Source organism: Ranitomeya variabilis, chromosome 3 (assembly GCF_051348905.1).
Source record: "Ranitomeya variabilis isolate aRanVar5 chromosome 3, aRanVar5.hap1, whole genome shotgun sequence".
NCBI classification, from domain to species: domain Eukaryota; kingdom Metazoa; phylum Chordata; class Amphibia; order Anura; family Dendrobatidae; genus Ranitomeya; species Ranitomeya variabilis.
The window spans coordinates 786616864-786640886 of NC_135234.1; the positions used below are offsets into that span (position 1 = coordinate 786616864).

Consider the following 24023-nt stretch of genomic DNA (forward strand, 5'->3'; position numbering starts at 1 on the left):
ATGACAAACTCATATTCAGTGGCCAGTGTCAGGCAGCTGCTGCAAAGGGAAATAAATTAATGGGATGTATTAAAAGAGGCATAGATGCTCATGAGAAGAACATAATTTTACCTCTATACAAGTCACTAGTGCGACCACACTTAGAATACTGTGCACAGTTCTGGTCTCCGGTGTATAAGAAAGACATAGCTGAACTGGAGCGGGTGCAGAGAAGAGCGACCAACGTTATTAGAGGACTGGGGGGTCTGCAATACCAAGGCAGGTTATTACTGTCAGGAAATAGGAAGAATTTCTGATTATTTCATTTACACATACAGGGCTCTCAGCTGCAGTTTCCTCTGCCTGCTAACACAAGGTTGGAATTCTGAGCCACTCTTTCTCCCACTGCCTGTGTGTGTAACCCTAAACCCCTCATTTCCTCCCTCCCTCAAGAATTTATATGGTTCCATGCTGTGGCAGGCAGGTCTCCCTACACTCCTCATTCCCTTCTCCCATCGGATACTGGCTAAAACTGTTATAGAAAGCATGAGCTTCTATTGTTCATTTAAGGTTATATATTTGGCACCGATCAGGGCTAGAGATATAAGGATTACATATTCCGGATGTTCATCGAGAGATCTATAACTCACTGAAACCGCTAGAAGCTAAACTCAACGAGTGCAAAGAGTGGGTTTCTCCATAAGCGGGTCATGTAATTACACCGTCTTTACACTTAAAAGAATAGCCCCGACGTGGTACACCTCCTTATCATTGTGTCTTTCCTATACGAGGTTCATACAGCGAGCTAGGCATAAAATGGTTGCCATAACTCTAAGTAAAGGGGAGGTCTCAGCTTCTAAGGGAGGTCACCACAGGGGGAGTGCCTTGGTTTTAGGCTAAGAAATAAGTGAGTGAAGCAGCAGTCTTCACGTGTCTTTTGTCCAAGGTCTAGCTGCTATACAGAGGGGTGATATATCTGGATATATGCTCACCCTTCCCCCACAGCACATGGTCAGCCAGGTTATGAAATGATCTGAACGAAATGTAAGTGTTCTCTTCAACTTTAATCCCATTTTATTTGTAATTGTCCTGTACATACGATACTTGTCTTCTTTATAATACCTTTTTATAGCTCTGTAATCACTGCCTACCTTTTTTGGGAGTAAAATATAAAATTACTAGTTTGACTCTCCTGGCTCTATAACATACAGTCACCTCCCCTGAAGTGAATTACGCTACTAATTTGTTTGGGCTCCAGACCCGTTAATTAAAAAAATTGAAACTGGTGGCAGCGGATTTGTCCTGTGCGTTTGGGAGTCTTTGTAGCGACGGCGGCGTTGATATTTATTGTTCCCACCTGAGTGGGAGTAGTTATACCACCCTCGCTGCAGTGTGCCCCTTAACCAGTGCAAAGTAAGGCAGCCTCTCTGGCGACTGTTTATCCTAGGTGCAGTACCCGGTCTGACCTGAGGGTAAGGGGGGCGCCAGAGAGCTGCAAGTTCCAAACTGGAACTGGGAAGTGGGATATACAGTAGATAAATCCCCTTCATAAAGAACTAGGGGCAACCAAACAACCCCGGTTCATGACAAATTGGTGTGAGTGGTGGGGATTATAAGGATATCCTCCCCGTGAATTGTGACATATTGGTGGCAGAGTGGTGGGATCATCGAGCATTAGTGATTGGGTTTGAGCAATCATTCCTGTCACTAAAAACTTGCACAGTTCTTATGAATACTTGGCGGAAAAAAGTTTTGGAGAATAAGCTCAGTGTTTACTAGTCCTGAGACAATTGTGTGTACTTGCGATTACCCCCTCCCTTTCTCTTTGTTTTTCTATCCTATCTTTTATTTGGCAATGAAGGCCACAAAAGGAGAAGCCTGGTACACCCAGGAGAAGGACACTCTTGTTGGAGTATGCACGTACCATGACGTCAAATATAAAATATAATCTGTATAGAGTCTTGTGCTTGGGTGCAAGGAAACAGAAGACACAGGCTTGTTTAAGTAGTTCTTGTATTACTTCATACAAGTAAGGGTTAACAGTTGCAGGCAGGAGACAAGACAGGCAGGAATAGACCTTAAGTCCATCTAGTCACAGAAATAGGTTAAAGTCTCTCTCTACTTCCCTTGCCAAAGGTGATGTTAAGCTGAGGGATTCCTGAGTCCTCATATGTCCAAGGATCCGAAGTAGAAGGTGGTTAGGATAATAAGTCCAAGACTTCCAGGAGCAAGGTGACAGGCAAACTGCAGGCTTGATTCTGAAGCACTGATTAAACAGCTGATGCTGCTTAAAAGGGCAAGTGGCAGAGAACAGGGCAGAAACATAGAAACTGAGAACTCCATGCTGGTTAAGGGCAAAGTAGATACAGCAGGACAGAAAGCAAAATGGTCGACAGGGAAAACTAGGTTCTATTGAAAACAGCAGATGTAGCAAATTGTCCAAAAACCTTATGCATGGCCTAGACCCCCATGGCAAAACCAAACGTCAATTTGTCATGGAACTGGTGCAATTTGAAGCGGACCAAGCCCGGTCTCAGAGCACAGTGGCAGCAGAAGCCAGCACAAGCGAAAATGGTGCTGCGGCCGAGTTCCAACCACTGAATGCCGGCCCTACTAGCAGCCAGAGCGAATTGGACCCCCACCTGCCGATGGCCTTGGAACAATTCCCCGATGACCGTGATGGACGTTTGAGGCTGATCCAGCAAAACCAAGTGAAAGCAGAGGCCCAGCGGGAGGCGGAGAGAGCCAAGCGACAAAGCGGAGCAGGAGCACCAGCTGGAGTTAGCCCGACTCCAGAGGTCGAGGTCGTCCCAGTCTAGCGGCGAGCCCAGCATCACTCAGATTCCTAAACCCCGGCCAGAGCACTTTCCTGTGATGGAAAAGGATGGGGACTCGGACACTTTTTTGAGGGCCTTTGAGAAGGCCTGCAGACAGTATCGGCTGCCGGATGACCAATGGGCCCGATACCTGACCCCAGGGTTAAAAGGCAAAGCTTTGGAGGTGTTTGCTTCTCTACCGCCAGACCAAGATGAAGATTATGAGGCCATCAAACAGGCCCTGATAAAGAAGTACAAGCTTACACCTGAGGTTTACCGTAGAAAGTTCCGGAACCTCCAACGTGGCCCACATGACAGTTATAGCGATCAGGTGCATGGACTCAGGACCCACTTTAACCAGTGGATCCAAGGACTGTCAGTGACCACCTTTGAGCAGCTGGGAGACCTGATGATCAAAGACCAATTTCTACATCTGTGCCCAGCTGAGGTGCGACAGTTTGTGATGGACCGAGAGCCCAAAGACACAGATAAAGCAGTGCAGATTGCCAACGAATATGAGGCCAACCGTAAATCGGAAGTGCAGAAGCCAGTCACCGCCAGCTGGAGAGGGAGTAAGCCAACTCCAGTACCCCTGCCAGCCAACTCACTAAAGGCCCTGTCCCGTTGCCAACAGCACCAGACCTACCACCAACCTTTGCCAGTGTCTTTTCTGCAAACGGACAAGTCATATCAGCGCCCACTATCCAGAGAAGCAGAATAACCCCCCCAGCCAAGGCGCCAGGGCCTAATGCAGCAGTTCTTTTGGTGGGTGAGACAGTTGGGAGGGTGTATGACAACGTGCAGCATGTCACCATGGGGGGCCATGTAGCTCAAGGCTTCAAGGACACTGGGGCTGAACGAACCCTCATCCGACCTGAACTGGCTCCATCTGAAGAGATTATTCCAGGGATAACCCTAAGGGTACCGTCACACAGTGCCATTTTCATCGCTACGACGGCACGATTCGTGACGTTCTAGCGATATCGTTACGATATCGTTGTGTCTGACACGCTACTGCGATCCGGATCCCCGCTGAGAATCGTACGTCGTAGCAGATCGTTTGAAACTTTCTTTCGTCGTCTAGTGTCCCGCTGTGGCAGCATGATTGCATCGTGTGACACAGGTTGTATACGATGTGTGCACAGTAACCAACGGCTTCTACATCGCAAATACGTCATGAAATTATCGCTCCAGCGCCGTGTATTGCAACGTGTGACCGCAGTCTACGACACTGGAGCGATAATCATACGACGCTGCAACGTCACAAATCGTGCCGTCGTAGCGATGAAAATGGCACTGTGTGACGGTACCCTGACTGTCACAGGGTTTGGGGGCATCAGCTGTCCCCTGCCAATGGTCCAGGTGTATATAGATTGGGGTGCCGGGAGCAGGGTGAAGGAAGTGGGGCTAGCCGATAACTAGCCCACTGATGTTTTATTGGGGACTGATTTGGGGAGGATGGTTGCATATTATGTCCCTGACTCCTCTCCCCGATCGAATGCTGATGATAGCGATGGGAAATTGCATGTGTTACCTGACAATGCTTTACTGGTTAATGATGTACCTGATAATCATTTTTCTGAAAATGCCCAGGGGAATACTGATGATGCTGATGATGAAAATATGCATGTTTTACTTGCTAACCATTTATTTCCTAAGAATGATGTGTTCACAGGTGAAGTACTGCTCAGCCACGTCACGCTGCGTGGTGGAATGGCTGAGGAACCCCTAACAGGAGCATGCGATGGTGCTGAGGGAAATGAGGAGACGCATGGGAACCATGAGAAAGGTGATGCCGTGCAACTGGCCAGTGCAACAAAGGAAGGTAACTTCCCCATAAGTAGCACTGCTCCTGAAATGTTGGTGGTGGATAGGGAGGTAGTACCCATAGCAGCACCAGCTGATGGGTCTGTGGAAATCCCCGGGGAGACAGCCTACATAGCTGCTGTCACCCACAGTCAGAATGCCCGGAACGCAGATAACGTTCTGCCTTCTGGACCCTCCTCTGTCACAGGCGTGAGTGAACCAGAGATGGACCCAGAGCAGGTCCCCGAGGGTTCCCGTGGGGAAGGGACCCTGATGTCGCTTTTGGCTGCCCTTAGCCAGGTGTTCCAGGCTGCTCTGCACTCAGATGCGAGCCTAGAGAATTTGAGACACCTTTGCTGAGATGCCCACCTCCGTGACGGATAAGGAGAGGTTCTGGGAACGAGGGAGGTTGTACCAGGAGACAGTACCCGGAAAATCCCAGTGGCTGAGGGAAAGACAGCTGGTCATCCCACACCAATTCCAGGGTGAGTTGTTGCGGATTGCCCATGAGATCCTGATCGCTGGACACTTGAGGATCAGCAAAACTAAGGCACGGCTGTCTCAACACTTCAATTTGCCCAAGATAGGGACACGTGCACCTGTATCACCTGCCAAAGAGTGGGGAAGGCAAAGCCTGCTCTTAAAGCTCCCCTGACCCCTTTGCCAGTGATAGAGGAACCTTTCCAGAGAATCGCGGTGGACATTGTGGGCCCGCTGGCCGTCCCCAGCAGCTCTGGAAAGCAATAAATCTTCACTGTGGTAGACTACGCTACCCGGTACCCAGAGGCAGTGGATCTGTCCTCAAATAGGGCAGATAAGGTGGCAGATGCACTGTTGGCCATCTTTTCACGGGTAGGATTTCCCAGGGAGATGCTTACCGATCAAGGGAACCAATTCATGTCTCGCCTAATGGAGGCTCTCTGTAAGAGATTGCAGGTGAAATGTCTGTATCGAGTGCGTATCTCCAAACAGACCAATGGCTTGTGTAAGCCCTTCAATGGTACCCTCAAATAGATGCTACGCATGCTGGTTGAGACCCAAGGACACGACTGGGAGCGGTACTTCCCACACCTGCTATTCGCTTACCGAGAGGTTCCGCAGGCCTTGACGGGGTTCTCCCCCTTCGAGCTCATGTATGGCAGGTGAGTCCAGGGGACCCCTTGGGTTGGTAAGGGAATCCTGGGAAGAGGAGCCGAACCCTTCTGAAGTGTCCATAGTGGATTATGTCATGCGCTTCTGTGACAAAATGCAAACCTTGACGCAGTTGGTGCATGACAACATGACACAGGCTCAGGCTGATCAGAAGCACCAGTTTGACCAGAACGCCCGTGAGTGGACCTACCAGGTGGGTCAAAAGGTGTGGGTGCTGGTCCCCTTACCAAAGGATAAGCTTCAGACAGCCTGGGAAGGCCCATACGTTGTCCACCAACAGCTCAACCCAGTCACCTACGTGGTCACGCTTGACCACGCTCAGGGTAGGCGAAAGGCCTTTCTCGTCAATATGATGAAGGCTCATCACGAGTGTGAAGCCTACGTCTTACCAGTCTGCAGCCTGCCTGAAGATGGGGAGGAAGACCCCCTCCTGGACATGCTAGCCCAAGCCAAGGCCGGTGGGTCCATCGAGGACGTGGAGGTAAGCGCCTTGTTAACCGAACCCCAGCGGTCGCAGTTGCAGACCACACTGGTTGCCTTCTGGGCCGTGTTCTCCAATTGACCTGGAAGGACTGAGTTAGCGGTCCACGAGGTGGACACCGGGAGTCATACCCCACTACGGCAAACACCCTATCGGATCTCCGACGAGGTGCAGCAGGTTATGCGCCAGTAGATCGATGAGATGTTACAGCTGGGGTGATTCAACGGTCAAAGAGCACGTGGGCCTCACCTGTCGTTCTCATGCCAAAGAAGGATTGGACCACTTGGTTCTGCTTGGACTACAGGGGGCTCAATGCCATCACATCCTCGGACGCACACCCAATGCCGCGCATCGAGGAGCGTGTCCCAAAAGGGCAGCGAGCATGGCAGTGCAGACGGGTTGTCCCGCCGGGGTGAACTTGCCAAGGTGTAAATCACTAAAATTGACAAATCTCTGAGCCCGGACGGGATACACCCCCGAGAACTCCAGGAATTAAGTACAGTCATTGATAGACCAATATTTTTAATCTTTAAAGACTCCATAATACCAGGGTGTGTACCACAGGACTGGCGTATAGCAAATGTGGTGCCAATATTCAAAAAGAAGACAAAAAGTGAACTCGGAAATTATAGGCTAGTAAGTCAAACCTCTACTGTGGGTAAAATCCTGGAGGGCATTCTAAGGGATGCTATGCTGGAGTATATGAAGAGGAAGAACCTCATGACCCAATATCAACATGGGTTTACTAGGAACCGTTCCTGTCAAACTAATCTGATCAATTTCTTTGAAGAGGTAAGTTCCGGACTGGACCAAGGGAACCCAGTGGATGTAGTGTATATGGACTTTTCAAAAGCTTTTGATATGGTGCCACACAAAAGGTTGACACATAAAATGAGAATAATGGGGATAGGGGATAGGGGAAAATATGTGTAAGTGGGTTAAGAGCTGGTTCAGGGATAGGAAACAAAGGGTGGTTATTAATGGAGCACACTCGGACTGGGTCACGGTTAGCAGTGGAGTAACACAGGGGTCAGTATTGGGCCCTCTTCTTTTTAACATATTTATTAATGACCTTGTAGGGGGCATACAGAGCAGAATTTCAATATTTGCAGATGACACTAAACTCTGCAGGGTAATCAATACAGGGGAGGCCAATTTTATATTACGGGATGATTTATGTAAACTAGAAGCTTGGGCTGATAAATGGCAAATGAGCTTTAATGGGGATAAATGTAAGGTCATGCACTTGGGTAGAAATAATAAGATGTATAATTATGTGCTTAATTCTAAAACTCTTGGCAAAACCGTCAATGAAAAAGACCTGGCAGTATGGGTGGATGACAAACTCACATTCAGTGACCAGTGTCAGGCAGCTGCTACAAAGGCAAATAAAATAATGGGATGCAGTAAAAGAGGCATAGATGCTCATGAGGAGAACATAATTTTACCTCTATACAAGTCACTAGTTCGACCACACTTCGAATACTGTGTACAATTCTGGTCTCTGGTGTATAAAAAAGACATAGCTGAACTAGAGCGGGTGCAGAGAAGAGCGACCAAGGTTATTAGAGGACTGGGGGGTCTGCAATACCAAGATAGGTTATTACACTTGGGGCTATTTAGTTTGGAAAAATGAAGGCTAAGGGGTGATCTTATGTTAATGTATAAATATATGAGGGGACAGTACAAAGACCTTTCTGATTATCTTTTTAATCATAGACCTGCGACAGGGACAAGGGGGCATCCTCTACGTCTGGAGGAAAGAAGGTTTAAGCATAATAATAGACGCAGATTCTTTACTGTAAGAGCAGTGAGACTATGGAACTCTCTGCCGTATGATGTTGTAATGAGTGATTTGTTACTTAAATTTAAGAGGGGACTGGATGCCTTTCTGGAAAAGTATAATGTTACAGGGTATATACACTAGATTCCTTGATAAGGCGTTGAGCCAGGGAACTAGTCTGACTGCCGTATGTGGAGTCGGGAAGGAATTTTTTTTCCCCAATGTGGAGCTTACTGTTTGCCACATGGGGTTTTTTGCCTTCCTCTGGATCAACATGTTAGGGTATGTTAGGTTAGGCTATGGGTTGAAATAGATGGACTTAAAGTCTTCCTTCAACCTTAAAAACTGCGTAAAAACTATGTTACTTTTCTTTCACAAAAATTTTCCTTTAGATCTAATTTTGTTTTACTTTCACAATGGTAACAGGAGAAAATGGACCATACATTTTGTTGTGCAATTTCTCCTGAGCATGCCGATACCCCATATGTGGGGGAAATCTTCCTGCAGAGAAGTACTATTACGGCGAATGTCGGGGTTAATAGAGACTAAAATAGAATAGATGAAGCCTTGATAAGGACTAGAGATGAGTGAACCTGTTTGGAAAACGTTCATCAATCTCAAATTTGGCACAAATGTAGCACATTCAGATTCGTGATCGGATTCCTGAGCTATTTTCCTAAAGCTTTGCAAAAGTCGGCCAAAGCTCACTAAGGGCTTCACTGATGACACTGGGATGTCAGCCATGTGTCATCAGTGTGCACGTGTGTGGGACGTTGTGTGGCCTGTGCTACTACCCGAAACACTGATGCACTTTTTTAAAAATGATTTATTTAAATAATTTAAAAATATGGCGTGGTAACCCCTCTATTCTTGATAACCAGCTTTGCTGAAGCTGACAGCTGAGGGTTTCAGCCCGCAGCTATAAGTTTTGCCTGGCTGGTTATCAAAAATACAGGAAAGCCCACGTCAATGTTTTTTTAACTATTTGTTAATAGCACAATTGATGGGTCAATTGATGCGACTTTTCCTGGTGTCTGTTCTTACTTTTAGCTGTTTTAGTAGCTCTTGGACCCCCCTGAAGGTATTGTCTATGCACTTGGTTTTGCCTCCCATTGATGTCAATGGTGTTCGGGTTTGTTCTCTGAATCATTGGGCGAACATCAGGACGTTCGTCGATCCAAACCGAACCTTGAAAGATTCGCTCATCTATATTAAGGACTCTTGATATTTGGCTTCTGCACCAAGGCCTGTAATGCACTATCCCTTCACCAGTTATCCCTACACTAAATTGTACGGCTCACAGCAGTATTCAATATTATAGATGAAGCCCTGATCATTTTTTTTTCTTTATCGATACCTGTAGTGAACTATCCCTTCACAAGCTATCCCTACTGTCACGGTTCACATCGTGCTGCCAATAATATGTCATGGATCCCAACAATATGTCAGGTATCCCGGGGAGGATACCTCACAACAGTTTATCAGGAACCGGGGTTGTTTGGGTTACCCCTGGTTCCTTCTGAAGGGGATTTATCTATACCCCACTTCCCAGCTCCGGTTTGGAACTTTCAGCTCTCTGGTGCCCCCCTTAACCTCAGGTCAGATTAGGTACTGCACCTGGGGAAATTAGTCGCCAGAAAGGCTGCCTGCTATGTATCGGCTTTTGGGCACGCTGCAGCGAGGGTGATATAACTACTCCCACACAGGCGGGAACAATAATTATCAACGCCGCCGTCGCTACAAAGATTCCCAATTGCACAGAACAAAGTATGCTGCCACCAGCTCCGATTAACAGGTCCGGAGCCAACCCAAATCAGTAGCTTAATTCACTTCAGAGGACGCACCACTCGTTCATAGAGCAGGAAGAGACAGCTAGTAAATTATATATTTTACTCCGTAAAAAGTTAGGCAGTGTTTACAAAGTCTAAAAGATATAACAAAGAAGACAAATTCATGTGTATATTGCAGATTACAAAAAAACAGGATTAACATTGAATAGAGAACACTTACAGGTCGTTCAGATTATTTCATATCAGCATGGCGGCTGTGTGCTCGGGAGATACTTCCAGGTGCATTAGCACAGCTCTGCTGAGCTGTTGCTAGTTCGCTTCCTGGACCAAGACTAAACCACCACTCAGCAGGTGTAAGATATGCCCTCTCGCCGTGACATCACTAAGTGGGCTGAGTAATGGTATGCACTCTTTTCTCAGAATTTACATTTTTAGAGTCCCCAGACAAAGGAATTCCTGGGAGGAGGGAGAGGCTGCTGCACCTTCCTCTCCCATTACACTATATATAGCAGGGGAGAGGGAGGGTCAGTGGCTTTACAGGATTGGTCCCTGCAGTTTAAAAGCCACACCCTGCTCACACATTGGTATCAAGTTGCACAGTGTCTCTGCTCAAAGGGCTTTGTTTGTGGTATGAGCTAATGTGGGGGGGAGAAAAGGGGGGTCAAAGCTGCAGCGTGTGTCTGACATGGTACTTTCTAGAACTAATCTCACATTATGACACTTCTTACATTATCGTGATACCTACACTAAATAGTATAGCTCACCGCTCTGTTCAATGCAATAGATGGAGCCCTGATAAGGACTGTTGGTTTTGGGTTTCTTCGGCAAGGCCTATAATGCTCACTTTCCCTCCTCCTGCAGCTCTACTTACTCCTTTTCTGGGATACACTGTGGTGACCATCGCATCACCAGGTCTTATATAGACCCAATGATGTGATGCGGTCAGCCAACCACAGTAATGCGAGTAGCCAACATGGCTATGGCATTAACATGATTTACAGGAAATCCCTGCATATTTAGTGGCTGAAAAAAAACCCCGGGGACTAGAGCATGGCGCATGAGCACCAGGGATATTCGATTGAGTGCCGAGTGTTGTGAATACACTGATGTGTGAGCAGGTTGCAGGATGCAGTGACGGACAGGAGACAGAGTAAAGGTTAACATATATATACTTTAACAAGAATGTACTCCACGTAGGGAGATAAAACAATTCAACAGGGGTAATGCAGGTAATATGAAATAGAGGATATGCGGTGGTGGGGGGTAATGTAAGTTTACAATAGCAGTAAAAGTTCTTAAGGTGCACCTTATCCATTCAGATGACTTCCAAATTGTAGAGTTCACGAAACAAGCGATGGCGCCAACAACGGTCAGCGTGGAGTTGATCCGGTGTAGTCCTGAAGACAATGTCGAGCTGGGTCCTGGTGACAGCGGTTATTCTCTGATGTCCTCTGAGGGATCCTTAGTCCAGGGGTAGCTGTGGTGAGCGTTGTTGGGGCCAAGCGTGGCCCGACAAATATGCACTGGGAGGTCAGAGTACAGTTCACAGTCACACACCCAGTGCTTCCCAGGCGGTATGTGTGTAGAGACCGCAGATAAAGAAGGATGCAGGGACAAAGAGGAGTCAGAAAGCAAATAACGTTTTTTTAACTTTCTTTTAACTTCCAACCCAACAAAGAATAACAACAGTTTTCCACGCAGGGAACTTAGGTACACGATCACAATTTCACAGTAAATCCTATCTACTATATAGGCGCCCTGAACTAAACCCGCGAAACACAACAGCGCCTCACTAGTGACCCACTAACAAGAACAAGTCAACCAAGTTCACTTATCAGCGTTGTTTCAACGATGCAGTCCTGATGGTGAAGCTCCGTCAGCGGCGTAGTCCTGATGGTGAAGCTCCGTCAGCGACGTAGTCCTGATGGCGGGGGAAGGAGGTGTCCTCCGTTGACGGGCCCAGGTGTAGATTCGAGTCCAGAATGTCTTTTGCGGTGCTGCGTTACCTCCCACAGGCGGACGTTGATCCGGGGTAACAGTTTCCACGTCCAGAGAGGGGTCTTTTTGAGAAGAATTAGCAGAATAATCGGTATCAGTCACAGCTAAGAAAAACCCAGGAGGGCCCGGAGCACTCTGTGGCAAGATGCTCCCGGGGAGCACGGTAATATTGTCCCTGAGCTGATCAGCGCTACCCCTCTGCCTGGGGGGTCGCTGACGACGAGTGCGCCTCTTTTTGGGGGCTCTGGTAATTGCCCGCAGTGTCTGTTGCACGTTCTCCCCCTGCTTCCAGCAAGTCTCACTGCAGCCTGCACACACACAACAACTGCGCTGCAGTTTCCTCTCCTCAGAGATTTCCCGCGCTTCTCTGTCCCTGCTTTCGCGCGTTTTGCTTTTTATCCTCTCCTCTCCCTGCATCACTCTGCCTCCTGTCACATGAGCCTGGCTTCCCCTGCGCCCCTCAAATCCGTCCCCCGGAACCCCGACTCCCGGCAACAATGGTTCCACCCATCTGCACAGCTCACCAGGTCCCTGTCCCCTACATGTGGACAGCAGTCATGGGCCCAGGGCATCTGGCACTTTGCTTTGCAGGGGCCAACGGGCACACAGCATGTCTCTGCTCACAGTCTGCATATGACAGTGGGGATATACGGGCACCGGACCGCGATGATATGGTGCTCGGAGGACGGAGCACTCACCTCCCCCTGCTGTGCGCTGTCTGTTCCCGCCGAGTCTGACTGCTTCCACGTGCGCTTCCTCTTTTTATCCTCAGACACGCCCCCTGCTGCCAAGTGCAAAGGTTGGTCCAGTTCTTTTTGCTTTCCCCTGGACAACAGGGGAGATAGCCCCGACAGTTTTGGACCCAGCTCAAGAAAGGTACCCCCAGTCCGGTCCTTCTCCTAAGTACCGAGCACTCTCACTCATCACTAACAGCGAGTAAAAAGAATGCATGTACATAAGAAAAGCCACAATACATATAACAAATGTGATAACCTAGGAGAACTACACAGGGACAACTGCACTATAAAAAAAAATACACAGAGAACACTACACAGAGATTACTACATGGGAATAACTATACTGAGACAACCAAACTGGAACAACTACACTGAGATAACAACATGGGGAGAACTATAATGAGACAACTAAAGGGGAACAACTACATGGGGAGAACTACACTAAGACAACTAAAGGGGAACAACTACATGGGTAAAACTATACCAAGACAATTAATGGGGAACAACTACCTGGGGAGAACTATACTGAGATAACTAAAGAGGAATAACTACATGGTGAGAACTACACCAAGACAACTAAAGGGGAACAACTACATGGGGAGAACTACACCAAGACAACTAAAGGTGAACAACTACATGGGGAGAACTATACTGAGACAACTAAAGGGGTACAACTACATGGGGAGAACTACACCAAGACAACTAAAGTGGAACAACTACATGGGTAAAACTATACCAAGACAATTAATGGGGAACAACTACCTGGGGAGAACTATACTGAGATAACTAAAGAGGAATAACTACATGGTGAGAACTACACCAAGACAACTAAAGGGGAACAACTACATGGGGAGAACTATACTGAGACAACTAAAGGGGTACAACTACATGGGGAGAACTACACCAAGACAACTAAAGGGGAATAACTACATGGGGAGAACTATACTGAGACAACTAAAGGGGTACAACTACATGGGGAGAACTACACCAAGACAACTAAAGGGGAACAACTACATGGGGAGAACTACACCAAGACAACTAATGGGGAACAACTACATGGGGAGAACTATACTGAGACAACTAAAGGGGAACAACTACATGGGGAGGAACTATACTAAGACAATTAAAATGGAACAACTACATGGGGAGAACTACACCAAGACAACTAAAGGGGAACAACTACATGGGTAAAACTATACCAAGACAATTAATGGGGAACAACTACCTGGGGAGAACTATACTGAGATAACTAAAGAGGAATAACTACATGGTGAGAACTACACCAAGACAACTAAAGGGGACCAACTACATGGGGAGAACTATACTGAGACAACTAAAGGGGTACAACTACATGGGGAGAACTACACCAAGACAACTAAAGGGGAATAACTACATGGGGAGAACTATACTGAGACAACTAAAGGGGTACAACTACATGGGGAGAACTACACCAAGACAACTAAAGGGGAACAACTACATGGGGAGAACTACACCAAGACAACTAATGGGGAACAACTACATGGGGAGAACTATACTGAGACAACTAAAGGGGAACAACTACATGGGGAGGAACTATACTAAGACAATTAAAATGGAACAACTACATGGGAAGAACTACACCAAGACAACTAAAGGTGAACAACTACATGGGGAGAACTACACCAAGACAACTAATGGGGAACAACTACATGGGGAGAACTATACTGAGACAACTAAAGGGGAACAACTACATGGGGAGGAACTATACTAAGACAATTAAAATGGAACAACTACATGGGGAGAACTACACCAAGACAACTAAAGGGGAACAACTACATGGGGAGAACTACACCAAGACAACTAATGGGGAACAACTACATGGGGAGAACTATACTGAGACAACTAAAGGGGAACAACTACATGGGGAGGAACTATACTAAGACAATTAAAATGGAACAACTACATGGGGAGAACTACACCAAGACAACTAAAGGGGAACAACTACATGGGTAAAACTATACCAAGACAATTAATGGGGAACAACTACCTGGGGAGAACTATACTGAGATAACTAAAGAGGAATAACTACATGGTGAGAACTACACCAAGACAACTAAAGGGGACCAACTACATGGGGAGAACTATACTGAGACAACTAAAGGGGTACAACTACATGGGGAGAACTACACCAAGACAACTAAAGGGGAATAACTACATGGGGAGAACTATACTGAGACAACTAAAGGGGTACAACTACATGGGGAGAACTACACCAAGACAACTAAAGGGGAACAACTACATGGGGAGAACTACACCAAGACAACTAATGGGGAACAACTACATGGGGAGAACTATACTGAGACAACTAAAGGGGAACAACTACATGGGGAGGAACTATACTAAGAATTAAAATGGAACAACTACATGGGAAGAACTACACCAAGACAACTAAAGGTGAACAACTACATGGGGAGAACTACACCAAGACAACTAATGGGGAACAACTACATGGGGAGAACTATACTGAGACAACTAAAGGGGAACAACTACATGGGGAGGAACTATACTAAGACAATTAAAATGGAACAACTACATGGGGAGAACTACACCAAGACAACTAAAGGGGAACAACTACATGGGGAGAACTACACCAAGACAACTAATGGGGAACAACTACATGGGGAGAACTATACTAAGACAACTAAAGGGGAACAACTACATGGGGAGGAACTATACTAAGACAATTAAAATGGAACAACTACATGGGGAGAACTACACCAAGACAACTAAAGGGGAACAACTACATGGGTAAAACTATACCAAGACAATTAATGGGGAACAACTACCTGGGGAGAACTATACTGAGATAACTAAAGAGGAATAACTACATGGTGAGAACTACACCAAGACAACTAAAGGGGACCAACTACATGGGGAGAACTATACTGAGACAACTAAAGGGGTACAACTACATGGGGAGAACTACACCAAGACAACTAAAGGGGAATAACTACATGGGGAGAACTATACTGAGACAACTAAAGGGGTACAACTACATGGGGAGAACTACACCAAGACAACTAAAGGGGAACAACTACATGGGGAGAACTACACCAAGACAACTAATGGGGAACAACTACATGGGGAGAACTATACTGAGACAACTAAAGGGGAACAACTACATGGGGAGGAACTATACTAAGACAATTAAAATGGAACAACTACATGGGAAGAACTACACCAAGACAACTAAAGGTGAACAACTACATGGGGAGAACTATACTGAGACAACTAAAGGGGCACAACTACATGGGGAGAACTACACCAAGACAACTAAAGGGGAACAACTACATGTCAGGAAAATATGACTCATCTTCCATGGTTTTGATTACACATACAGAGCTATCGGCTGCAGCACCTTGGTTTTTGAATGACATGCTGCACCTCCCCCTTAAGATTTGCGTAGTGTACACTCGACCCCTGTGCAAGCATAGCTGCAGTGTCCAACCCCCTTCCTCTTCTCCCCTGTGGGAATGTCCACTCGCCCCCTCCCTCCAGCCTTACAAGCTGGTGTAATGTGAGATCACAGTATGTCTTGCAACACAGGATCCGTTTTTGACCCTAACTGGTTAAGGTCAGTTCTTCTAGCACATGGATTTAAACTCTCATTTGTTCATTCAAACTCAAATATAATAATACAGGATAATAATAGATGCAGGAAACATATTTTTGGAATGTGCATGATTAAAGCTATTCACAGCAGTTTTTTGGGGGTTTCTGCACCCACCAGAAACCAAGTAAATGGTATATGCTTCCTAGTAACACATAGATAAACAATGTTTGTTATCAAAAGAAAGGTAATGTCATAATAAGAAAAATGATATCCCTGGTGTCTCTTTCCAAGGTTCCCACCCAGAGTTATGACAAATAGTAGTTTCTTAATAACTTTCTAAAGGGGGCGTAACCAACCCACCCTGTGAGGTCATCCACGAGGAAGACCCTTAGTTTTGGGCAAAGGTATAAAGCTCAGAGGCTCAGAAAAAGGGGTGTCTTTTGCCTGGGGAAGCAGCTGCCGGAAACTGTGCATTTGTACCCGTCAATCTGGGAAGATTCCCCTCCTCCACATCCACACTGCATACCAATGACTGAGATGTGTAAGTTTTTATTTTAATCCCTTTTATTTCTAGCTGTCTGTATATACTGTAGTTTGTCTCTTTTGTAACATCTTTTGTATTTTTGTAAACACTGCCTATATTTTCTGGAGTAAATCTATAATATTTACTAGTTTTGTTTGCCTTGCTCTATGAACGGACCGCCACGTCCTCCATGCTAAACTACGCTACCCTGTGAGTGGGCTCCTGACCCGATATTGGTTTTTTATGTCAAACAAGGTGGCAGCAAAGTGTTCTGAGGTATTTGGGAGACCCTGGCAGTGACGGAATGGAGGTTCATGTGTGTATTTCCTGCCTGAGACCGGGGATATACATATCGCCCTCACTGCAGAGTGCCTAATAGCCAGTACATAACCAGGCAGCCTTTCTGACGACAACTTATCCTAGGTGTAGTTCCCTGACAGTCTTGAAGATAACAGGGCACCAGAGGGCTGCAAGTTCCTAACCGGAACTGGAAAGTGGGATATAAACAATCCCACTTTATTATACCACACACCCCAGTTCCTGACACATGGGGAGAACTATACTGAGACACCTAAAAGGGAACAACTACATGGGGACAATTATACTGAGACAACTAAAGGGGAACAACTACATGAGGAGAACTACACTGAGACAACTAAAGAGAAACAACTACATGGGGAGAACTATACTGAGACAACTAAAGGGAAACAACTACATGGAGAGAACTATACTGAGACAACTAAAGGGGAACAACTACATGGGGAGAACTATACTGAGACAACTAAAGGGGAACAACTACATGGAGAACTATACTGAGACAACTAAAGGGAAACAACTACATGGAGAGAACTATACTGAGACAACTAAAGAGGAACAACTACATGGGGAGAACTATACTGAGACAACTAAAGGGGAACAACTACATGGGGAGAACTATACTGACACAACTAAAGGGAAACAACTGCATGGAGAGAACTATACTGAGACAACTAAAGGGAAACAACTGCATGGAGAGAACTATACTGAGACAGCTAAAGGGGAACAACTACATGGGGAGAACTATACTGAGACAACTAAAGGGGAACAACTACATGGGGAGAACTATACTGAGACAACTAAAGGGGAACAACTATATGGAGAGAACTATACTGAGACAACTAAAGGGGAACAACTAGATGGGGAGAACTATACTGAGACAACTAATGGGGAACAACTACATGGAGAGAACTATACTGAGACAACTAAAGGGAAACAACTACATGGAGAGAACTATACTGAGACAACTAAAGGGGAACAACTGCATGGAGAGAACTATACTGAGACAACTAAAGGGGAACAACTACATGAGAAGAACTATACTGAGACAGCTAAAGGGGAACAGCTACATGGGGAGAATAATACTGAGACACCTAAAGGGGAACAACTACAGGAAGAGAACTATACTGAGACAACTAAAGGGGAACAACTACATGAGGACAACTGTACTGAGAAAACTAAAGGGGAACAGCTACATGGGGAGAACTATACTGAGACAACTAAAGGGGAACAGCTACATGGGGAGAACTATACTGAGAAAACTAAAGTGGAGCAACTACATGGGGAGAACTATACTGAGAAAACTAAAGGGGAGCAACTACATGGGGAGAACTATATTGAGGCAACTAAAGGGGAACAACTACATGGGGACAATTACACAGGGAACAACTGCCTTAGGACAACTACAGAGGAACAGCTACAGGGGTACAACTACACAGAGACAACTATAGGGGAACAACTACAAAGTAACAACTACACCGAGAGAACTATATGGGGACAACTACAGAAGGAACATCTACACCAAGAGAACTAGACAGGAAACCTCTACACAGGGACAATTACAAGTGAACAACTACATGAGGACAAATACACAGGGAATGACTATACGGGGAATAACTACACAAATAACAGGTATACCAAGACAACTGGTAAACAACTACACAGGAAGCAACTACACTAGGAGCACTACACGGGCTCAGCTACATGTAAGTACTATATGTGAGAGACACAGGATATAATGTCATGTAAAGAGAATGTTCATAATGGGTACACTGTCACATACATTACACATCTCATCTGTTTTCATAGCATACTCAGTTTTTTACTGTAATTTCCTCATTTTCTCCTGCAGGGTTTAGGAACAGGTTCGAGAATCCGGCCACGACTATGCACAATATGTTTCACGCGTACTGTGGAGGAACCATGTCTCAAGTCGCCATCGCCTGTAATGACCCCATGTTTATCTTTCACCACACGTTCATAGACAAGTAAGTAAGAGCAAATGACCGGCTACGAATTCCAGTACATGCAGCTTCATTCTAAATTTCACATAACTATCAGGAAATCTCTAATACTTGTACAGGGAATATTTCACATCAAGATGTATGACGTGTAAGTTACATGTAGAAGTATGACATGAATATTGCATGTAGGTGTGAAACGTATATATTACATGTAGGTATAGAGTGAACTTAGAGATGAGGGAATATTTAGAAATTCTAATTTGCCAATTGTTGAATTTTTCCTCAAAAAATCATTTTGCATCAAATGAATTTGCCATATATTGTAAATACTGCAGTCTTTAATTGACCAGAAATTATGTGTGTAACACTCTTGGGTCTCCTAGGGCTGTAATCTGGTTTAACAGATGTGAAATTTTAAATGTAAGTATACGATTTACTCATTGCTACGAAAGACTAGGTAAAAAAAGCAACATGCATCCCTGACATCCTGTATTTTAAATGTCAAAGCCAAGAATAGTTATGGAAACTAATATAGCTTAACTGTAATGGGGGCCTTTTGGTTTCAATTAAGGTGTCCTTTAATGGATACTCTAATGGAAACCAAATGGACTACATTATAGTTAAAAGGATGCATCTGATGGTGTGGAACAAATACAGCTTGAAACAAAACCGATTGTTGTTCTTGTGTAGTATTCATGTACTGATGGTTGTTCTGGTGCCATATTTATGATTAAGGGTGCTACGCACCAGAAAAGCATTGATGTTTTAAGGATGTATCTATCATGATATTTTAATCTTTTTTGCATTTTTTTTTAACTCATCCATGTTTAAATATTTGCATATTTGTCAAGCTGGACCTCTCCTTCTTTTACTTGCCATACTCATGTACTGATGGTGGCTCTGGTGATGTATTGCTGCAGTGGTTATGGTTCTGCTGATCTATTTCTGTACAGTTGGTCATTCTGGTGCTGTATTCTTGTATTGAATAGGCTTTATGGTTTATTTATGTACTGATTTTGCTTCTGTTTTCTTGTACTGATTGTGCTTTAGGTCTGCATTCTGTGACGGAGTGTGTGACAGACCAGGCAGGGACAGCAGGCCAATTAATAATAATCCAACAACTTTTATTGAGACTGGGAAAATATAACATCAAATGTAGATATGGTTGCTTAGAGTATGCAAGGTTGCCACACAAATGGGACAACTCCGGGGGTGCCACCCGGTAATCCAACACCAAGGAATGTGCAACAAAAGTCTTAAGATTCGGTCCTCAAGTCCAGCAGGGTGGTGAGACATCACAATCCCATGTGGAAAATGATCTCCAATCTGCACTAGGACCTGTCGGCTGCTGCAAATCCTCGCCCTTCCCAAGACACAGCATCAACTAACTAAAAATGTGGCTTATTGTCCTACCTCTCTTGGGATCAGCCCCCTTGTCAGGCAGAAATACTCACACCTACCCAGATAAAAATAGCTCAAAGGATGACCAATAGTGATGAGTGAGCACTAAAATGCTCGGGTGCTCGTTGCTCGGGTCGAGCAGATTGGAATACTCGGGTACTCGGCCAGAACAACGAGCCCAATGTAAGTCTATGGGAGACCCGAGTATTTTTACCGCGATCCCCCCGGGGGTCCTTTTAAGGTCTAAAAACGTCTGAAAATGATGGAAACACTGCTCAAATGACACAGGGACCTCATGGGGATCGACCCTGGAAGCATTCCTGACTCCAAGGTCACAGCTTTAATCATTTTTTTTCCGAGATTCATGCCATTTTTCCCGGTGACACAAAAAACACGTTAAAACGAAACCAAAACGGGTTTGCTGGGAAATATGACAAGGTACATACTTTGTAGGTTAATGACTTGCCTGTAAGGCCAAATATTTAAGCCCAGACTGAAAATTTCCTCTCCCACTTAGGCTTAGTTCAGACACAGCGTTTTTGAAGCGTTTTTCAACTTTAACATTGTTTTCAACCACTACAAATGCATTCACTGGGAAATGTCATTGTAACATGTAACACCCCTAGCTGGCCATGTGGAGTGTGACACATACGCAGACCCATCTTGTTTCATTTATGAAGGAGGGACTCAAAGTCACAGAGCCTATTTTTACTGGTGCATCAGGCGGCATTAATCTTCTTAAAGGGCCATTATTAAACAGTGGGTCTCCTAAGATGTTGTAGCCTATGCTGTGAGTGGATGGGCTGCCAAGAATTACGACGCACCACAATACCCCTGTCATAAGATGTCCAGGGGGGACTCCTGAAAAAATGTTGCCTTGAATTCAAGGCCTGCCCTGCTACCAATTCATATGCACCCCAATAAGCCTTTGAACCCACATACTGGATGGGCCCATGAAAATCCACTTTACAATATGCATTGTGTGCTCCATACTCCTTGGTTTTATACATTGGTAGGAAGGCGAGCCCTGCTGCATAGTCATATGCACCCCATTAGGCCTTTGAACCCACATACTGGATGGGCCCATGAAAATCCACTCATATTTTTTAATGGTATGATGGTTCCCTCTTTGCACAATTATTTACAGGAGAATTTGGCAATTTTATTTGCAATGTTTTTAACACTGAGGTTCAGATACGGCTTTAAAAAAGGCTAATACTTGCAATACAACGCAATTTTATTGCAAACTACAAAATTCAAGGAATAGTATGATTGAATAGTGTAAGTGCGTACACTTTTGTATATGTTAACATACACAGGTTAATAAGTACATATAAGGATTAAATAAATATAGAGATTACGTATATATGAAGATTAACTACATACAGTATACTTAGATCATCACCAAGAGGCTTTTAAACATCACCAGTATGGAATGTCAGAGAAGCTACACCAAGACAGAGAACCCCTGGGAGATTTCCTACACTGCACAGGCGTCCCCAATTATGCAGATATCAGCACACTGTACATGTACAGGTACCCCAGTTTTGGCATCTGTCTTAGTCATGTTTCTCTGGTCTTATATAGTGATTTACACTATGTAGTAACTCTAGTTTCACCCAGACCTTCAAGTGGCCACTTTTCAAGGTTGGATGAAACGGCGATATCATGGACTCATCAGTCGAGTGGCCATAAACCCCTAGAAAATAAAAGGCACAAGGATTTAGATGAAACCACCACCGGCATAGTTTCAGTAAACCTTAATGTTTTACAATGACAAACAGCAAACATATAGAGGCTTAGAACTCTTTGTGAAGTGAATAAGAAAACATTTATCAAGATTGTGTCACTGTTTGTCACATCTGTAAATGTTTTACAAGAAATGCAGCTATGTGATTGTCTGAATGCATTCGGTGTACAGTATTTCAATCTGTGTTACAAATCGCCATTTGTATATTCGCCATTTTTACATTTGAGGCAGCCAAAGTTATGGCTCTCAAGGAGAGAAACTAAAATAGTGGACAAAGCTATATTTTTAATGAACTACTGAGGCAAACTAATAGCATTGCTTTATCAAATTTATATAAAGTGTATTGTGTCCAATGTGAGCAACCAGGCAGCACAAAAAGGACCTTTTTAAGGGAGCTCTTTAAGGTACACAAATGTTATGAAGTCTTTGCCAACAAGGATGTGGTTTCACCAATGTGGGGTACCTTTTTTAAAAATATACTAGTGCCATCACAGGCCGCTTGCCCAAAATTCATCGGCCTATAACAGTACAAAGCACGTTCACCCTGGTGATCTAGTGTCAGTTAAAGAAGAGACATTGCAGGAGACAGAGTTAAGAAGTAAGCCCAATGTAGTGGTGTGTGTCTCTGAGACTTGTAATGCAGTGCATAAGTTGCCAGACAATTCCCCAATGGGGTACCTTTTTTAAAAATAGACTAGTGCCATCACAGCCCCCTTGCCCAAAATGCACCATACAGAGCACGCTCAACCTGGTGATCTAGTGGCAGGTGAAGGACACACTGCAGGAGACAGAGTTAAGAACTAGGCCCAATGTAATGCCCAATTCCCCAATGTGGGGTCCTTTCTTTACAAATTAAAATAGTGCCATCTCAGCCACCTTGCTCAAAATGCACCGTACAGAGCACGTTCACCCTGGTGATCTATTGGCAGGTAAAGGACACAATGCAGGAGACAGAGTTAAGAAGTAGGTCCAATGTAGTGGTGTGTGTCTCTGAGACTTGTAATGCAGTGCATGAGCTGACAAACAATTCCCCAATGCGGGTACCTTTTTTAAAAATAGACTAGTGCCATCACAGCACCCTTGCCCAAAATGCACCATACAGAGCACGTTCACCTTGGCGATCTAGTGGCAGGAGAAGGACACAATGCAGGAGACAGAGTTAAGAAGTAGGTCCAATGTAATGCCCAATTCCCCAATGTGGGGTCCTTTTTTTACTAAATAAACTAGTGCCATCACAGCCCCCATGCCCAAAATTCACTGGCCTATAACAGTATAGAGCACGTTCACCCTGGTCATCTAGTGGTTGTGGATGATGAGGATGAGGATAAGGAGGAGGATAACCACAAACAGAACAAATGTGGAAGCGTATACCCATGTGTGGTTGTGAAGAGGTGCATGAGAATACACCTCCCCAAAAGAGAGAATGTATTTGAGGTTATGTTTCGCTGTTTTCACTTGGTGGTGTACAGAAGTCTCCCAATCCAGCCCTTGTTCATTTTTATCAGTGTCAGCCTGTCAGCATTTTCAGTTGACAGGCGAATGTGCTTATCTGTTATAATTCCACCAGCGGCACTAAAAACCCGCTCTGACAGAACGCTAGCAGCAGGGCAGGCCAGGACCTCCAAGGCGTAGAGAGTCAGTTCATTCCACGTGTCCAGTTTGGATACCCAATAAATAAAAGGCACAGAGGAATCATGGAGGACATTTGTACGATCTGCAAGGTACTCCCTCACCATCTTCCCAAACATTGCACTTCTTGTGACAGCACCCCTTGCCTCTGTGCCGTCACGATGAAAGGGTCTGAGAAAACTGTCCCAGAACTTTGCCATTGTTCCCCTGCCTGAGCTGGATTGCACTTCTGTCTCTCTTGCTTGGACTCCTTGGTTGTACAACAAACTCTGACGTCTGCTGCCAGCGTTCTCACATGGAAATTTTT

General features: G+C 45.1%; 1 protein-coding gene across 1 annotated transcript in view; it reads left to right on the forward strand.

Moving 5' to 3' along the window:
* Positions 1 to 24023, forward strand: part of LOC143817527 (tyrosinase-like) — a 197109-nt gene that overhangs the window by 128787 nt on the left and 44299 nt on the right. Inside the window, exon 4 of the mRNA XM_077299008.1 lies at positions 18825 to 18960. Within this exon, the coding sequence (XP_077155123.1) occupies positions 18825 to 18960 (136 nt within the window). The remainder of the gene's footprint in view (positions 1 to 18824; positions 18961 to 24023) is intronic.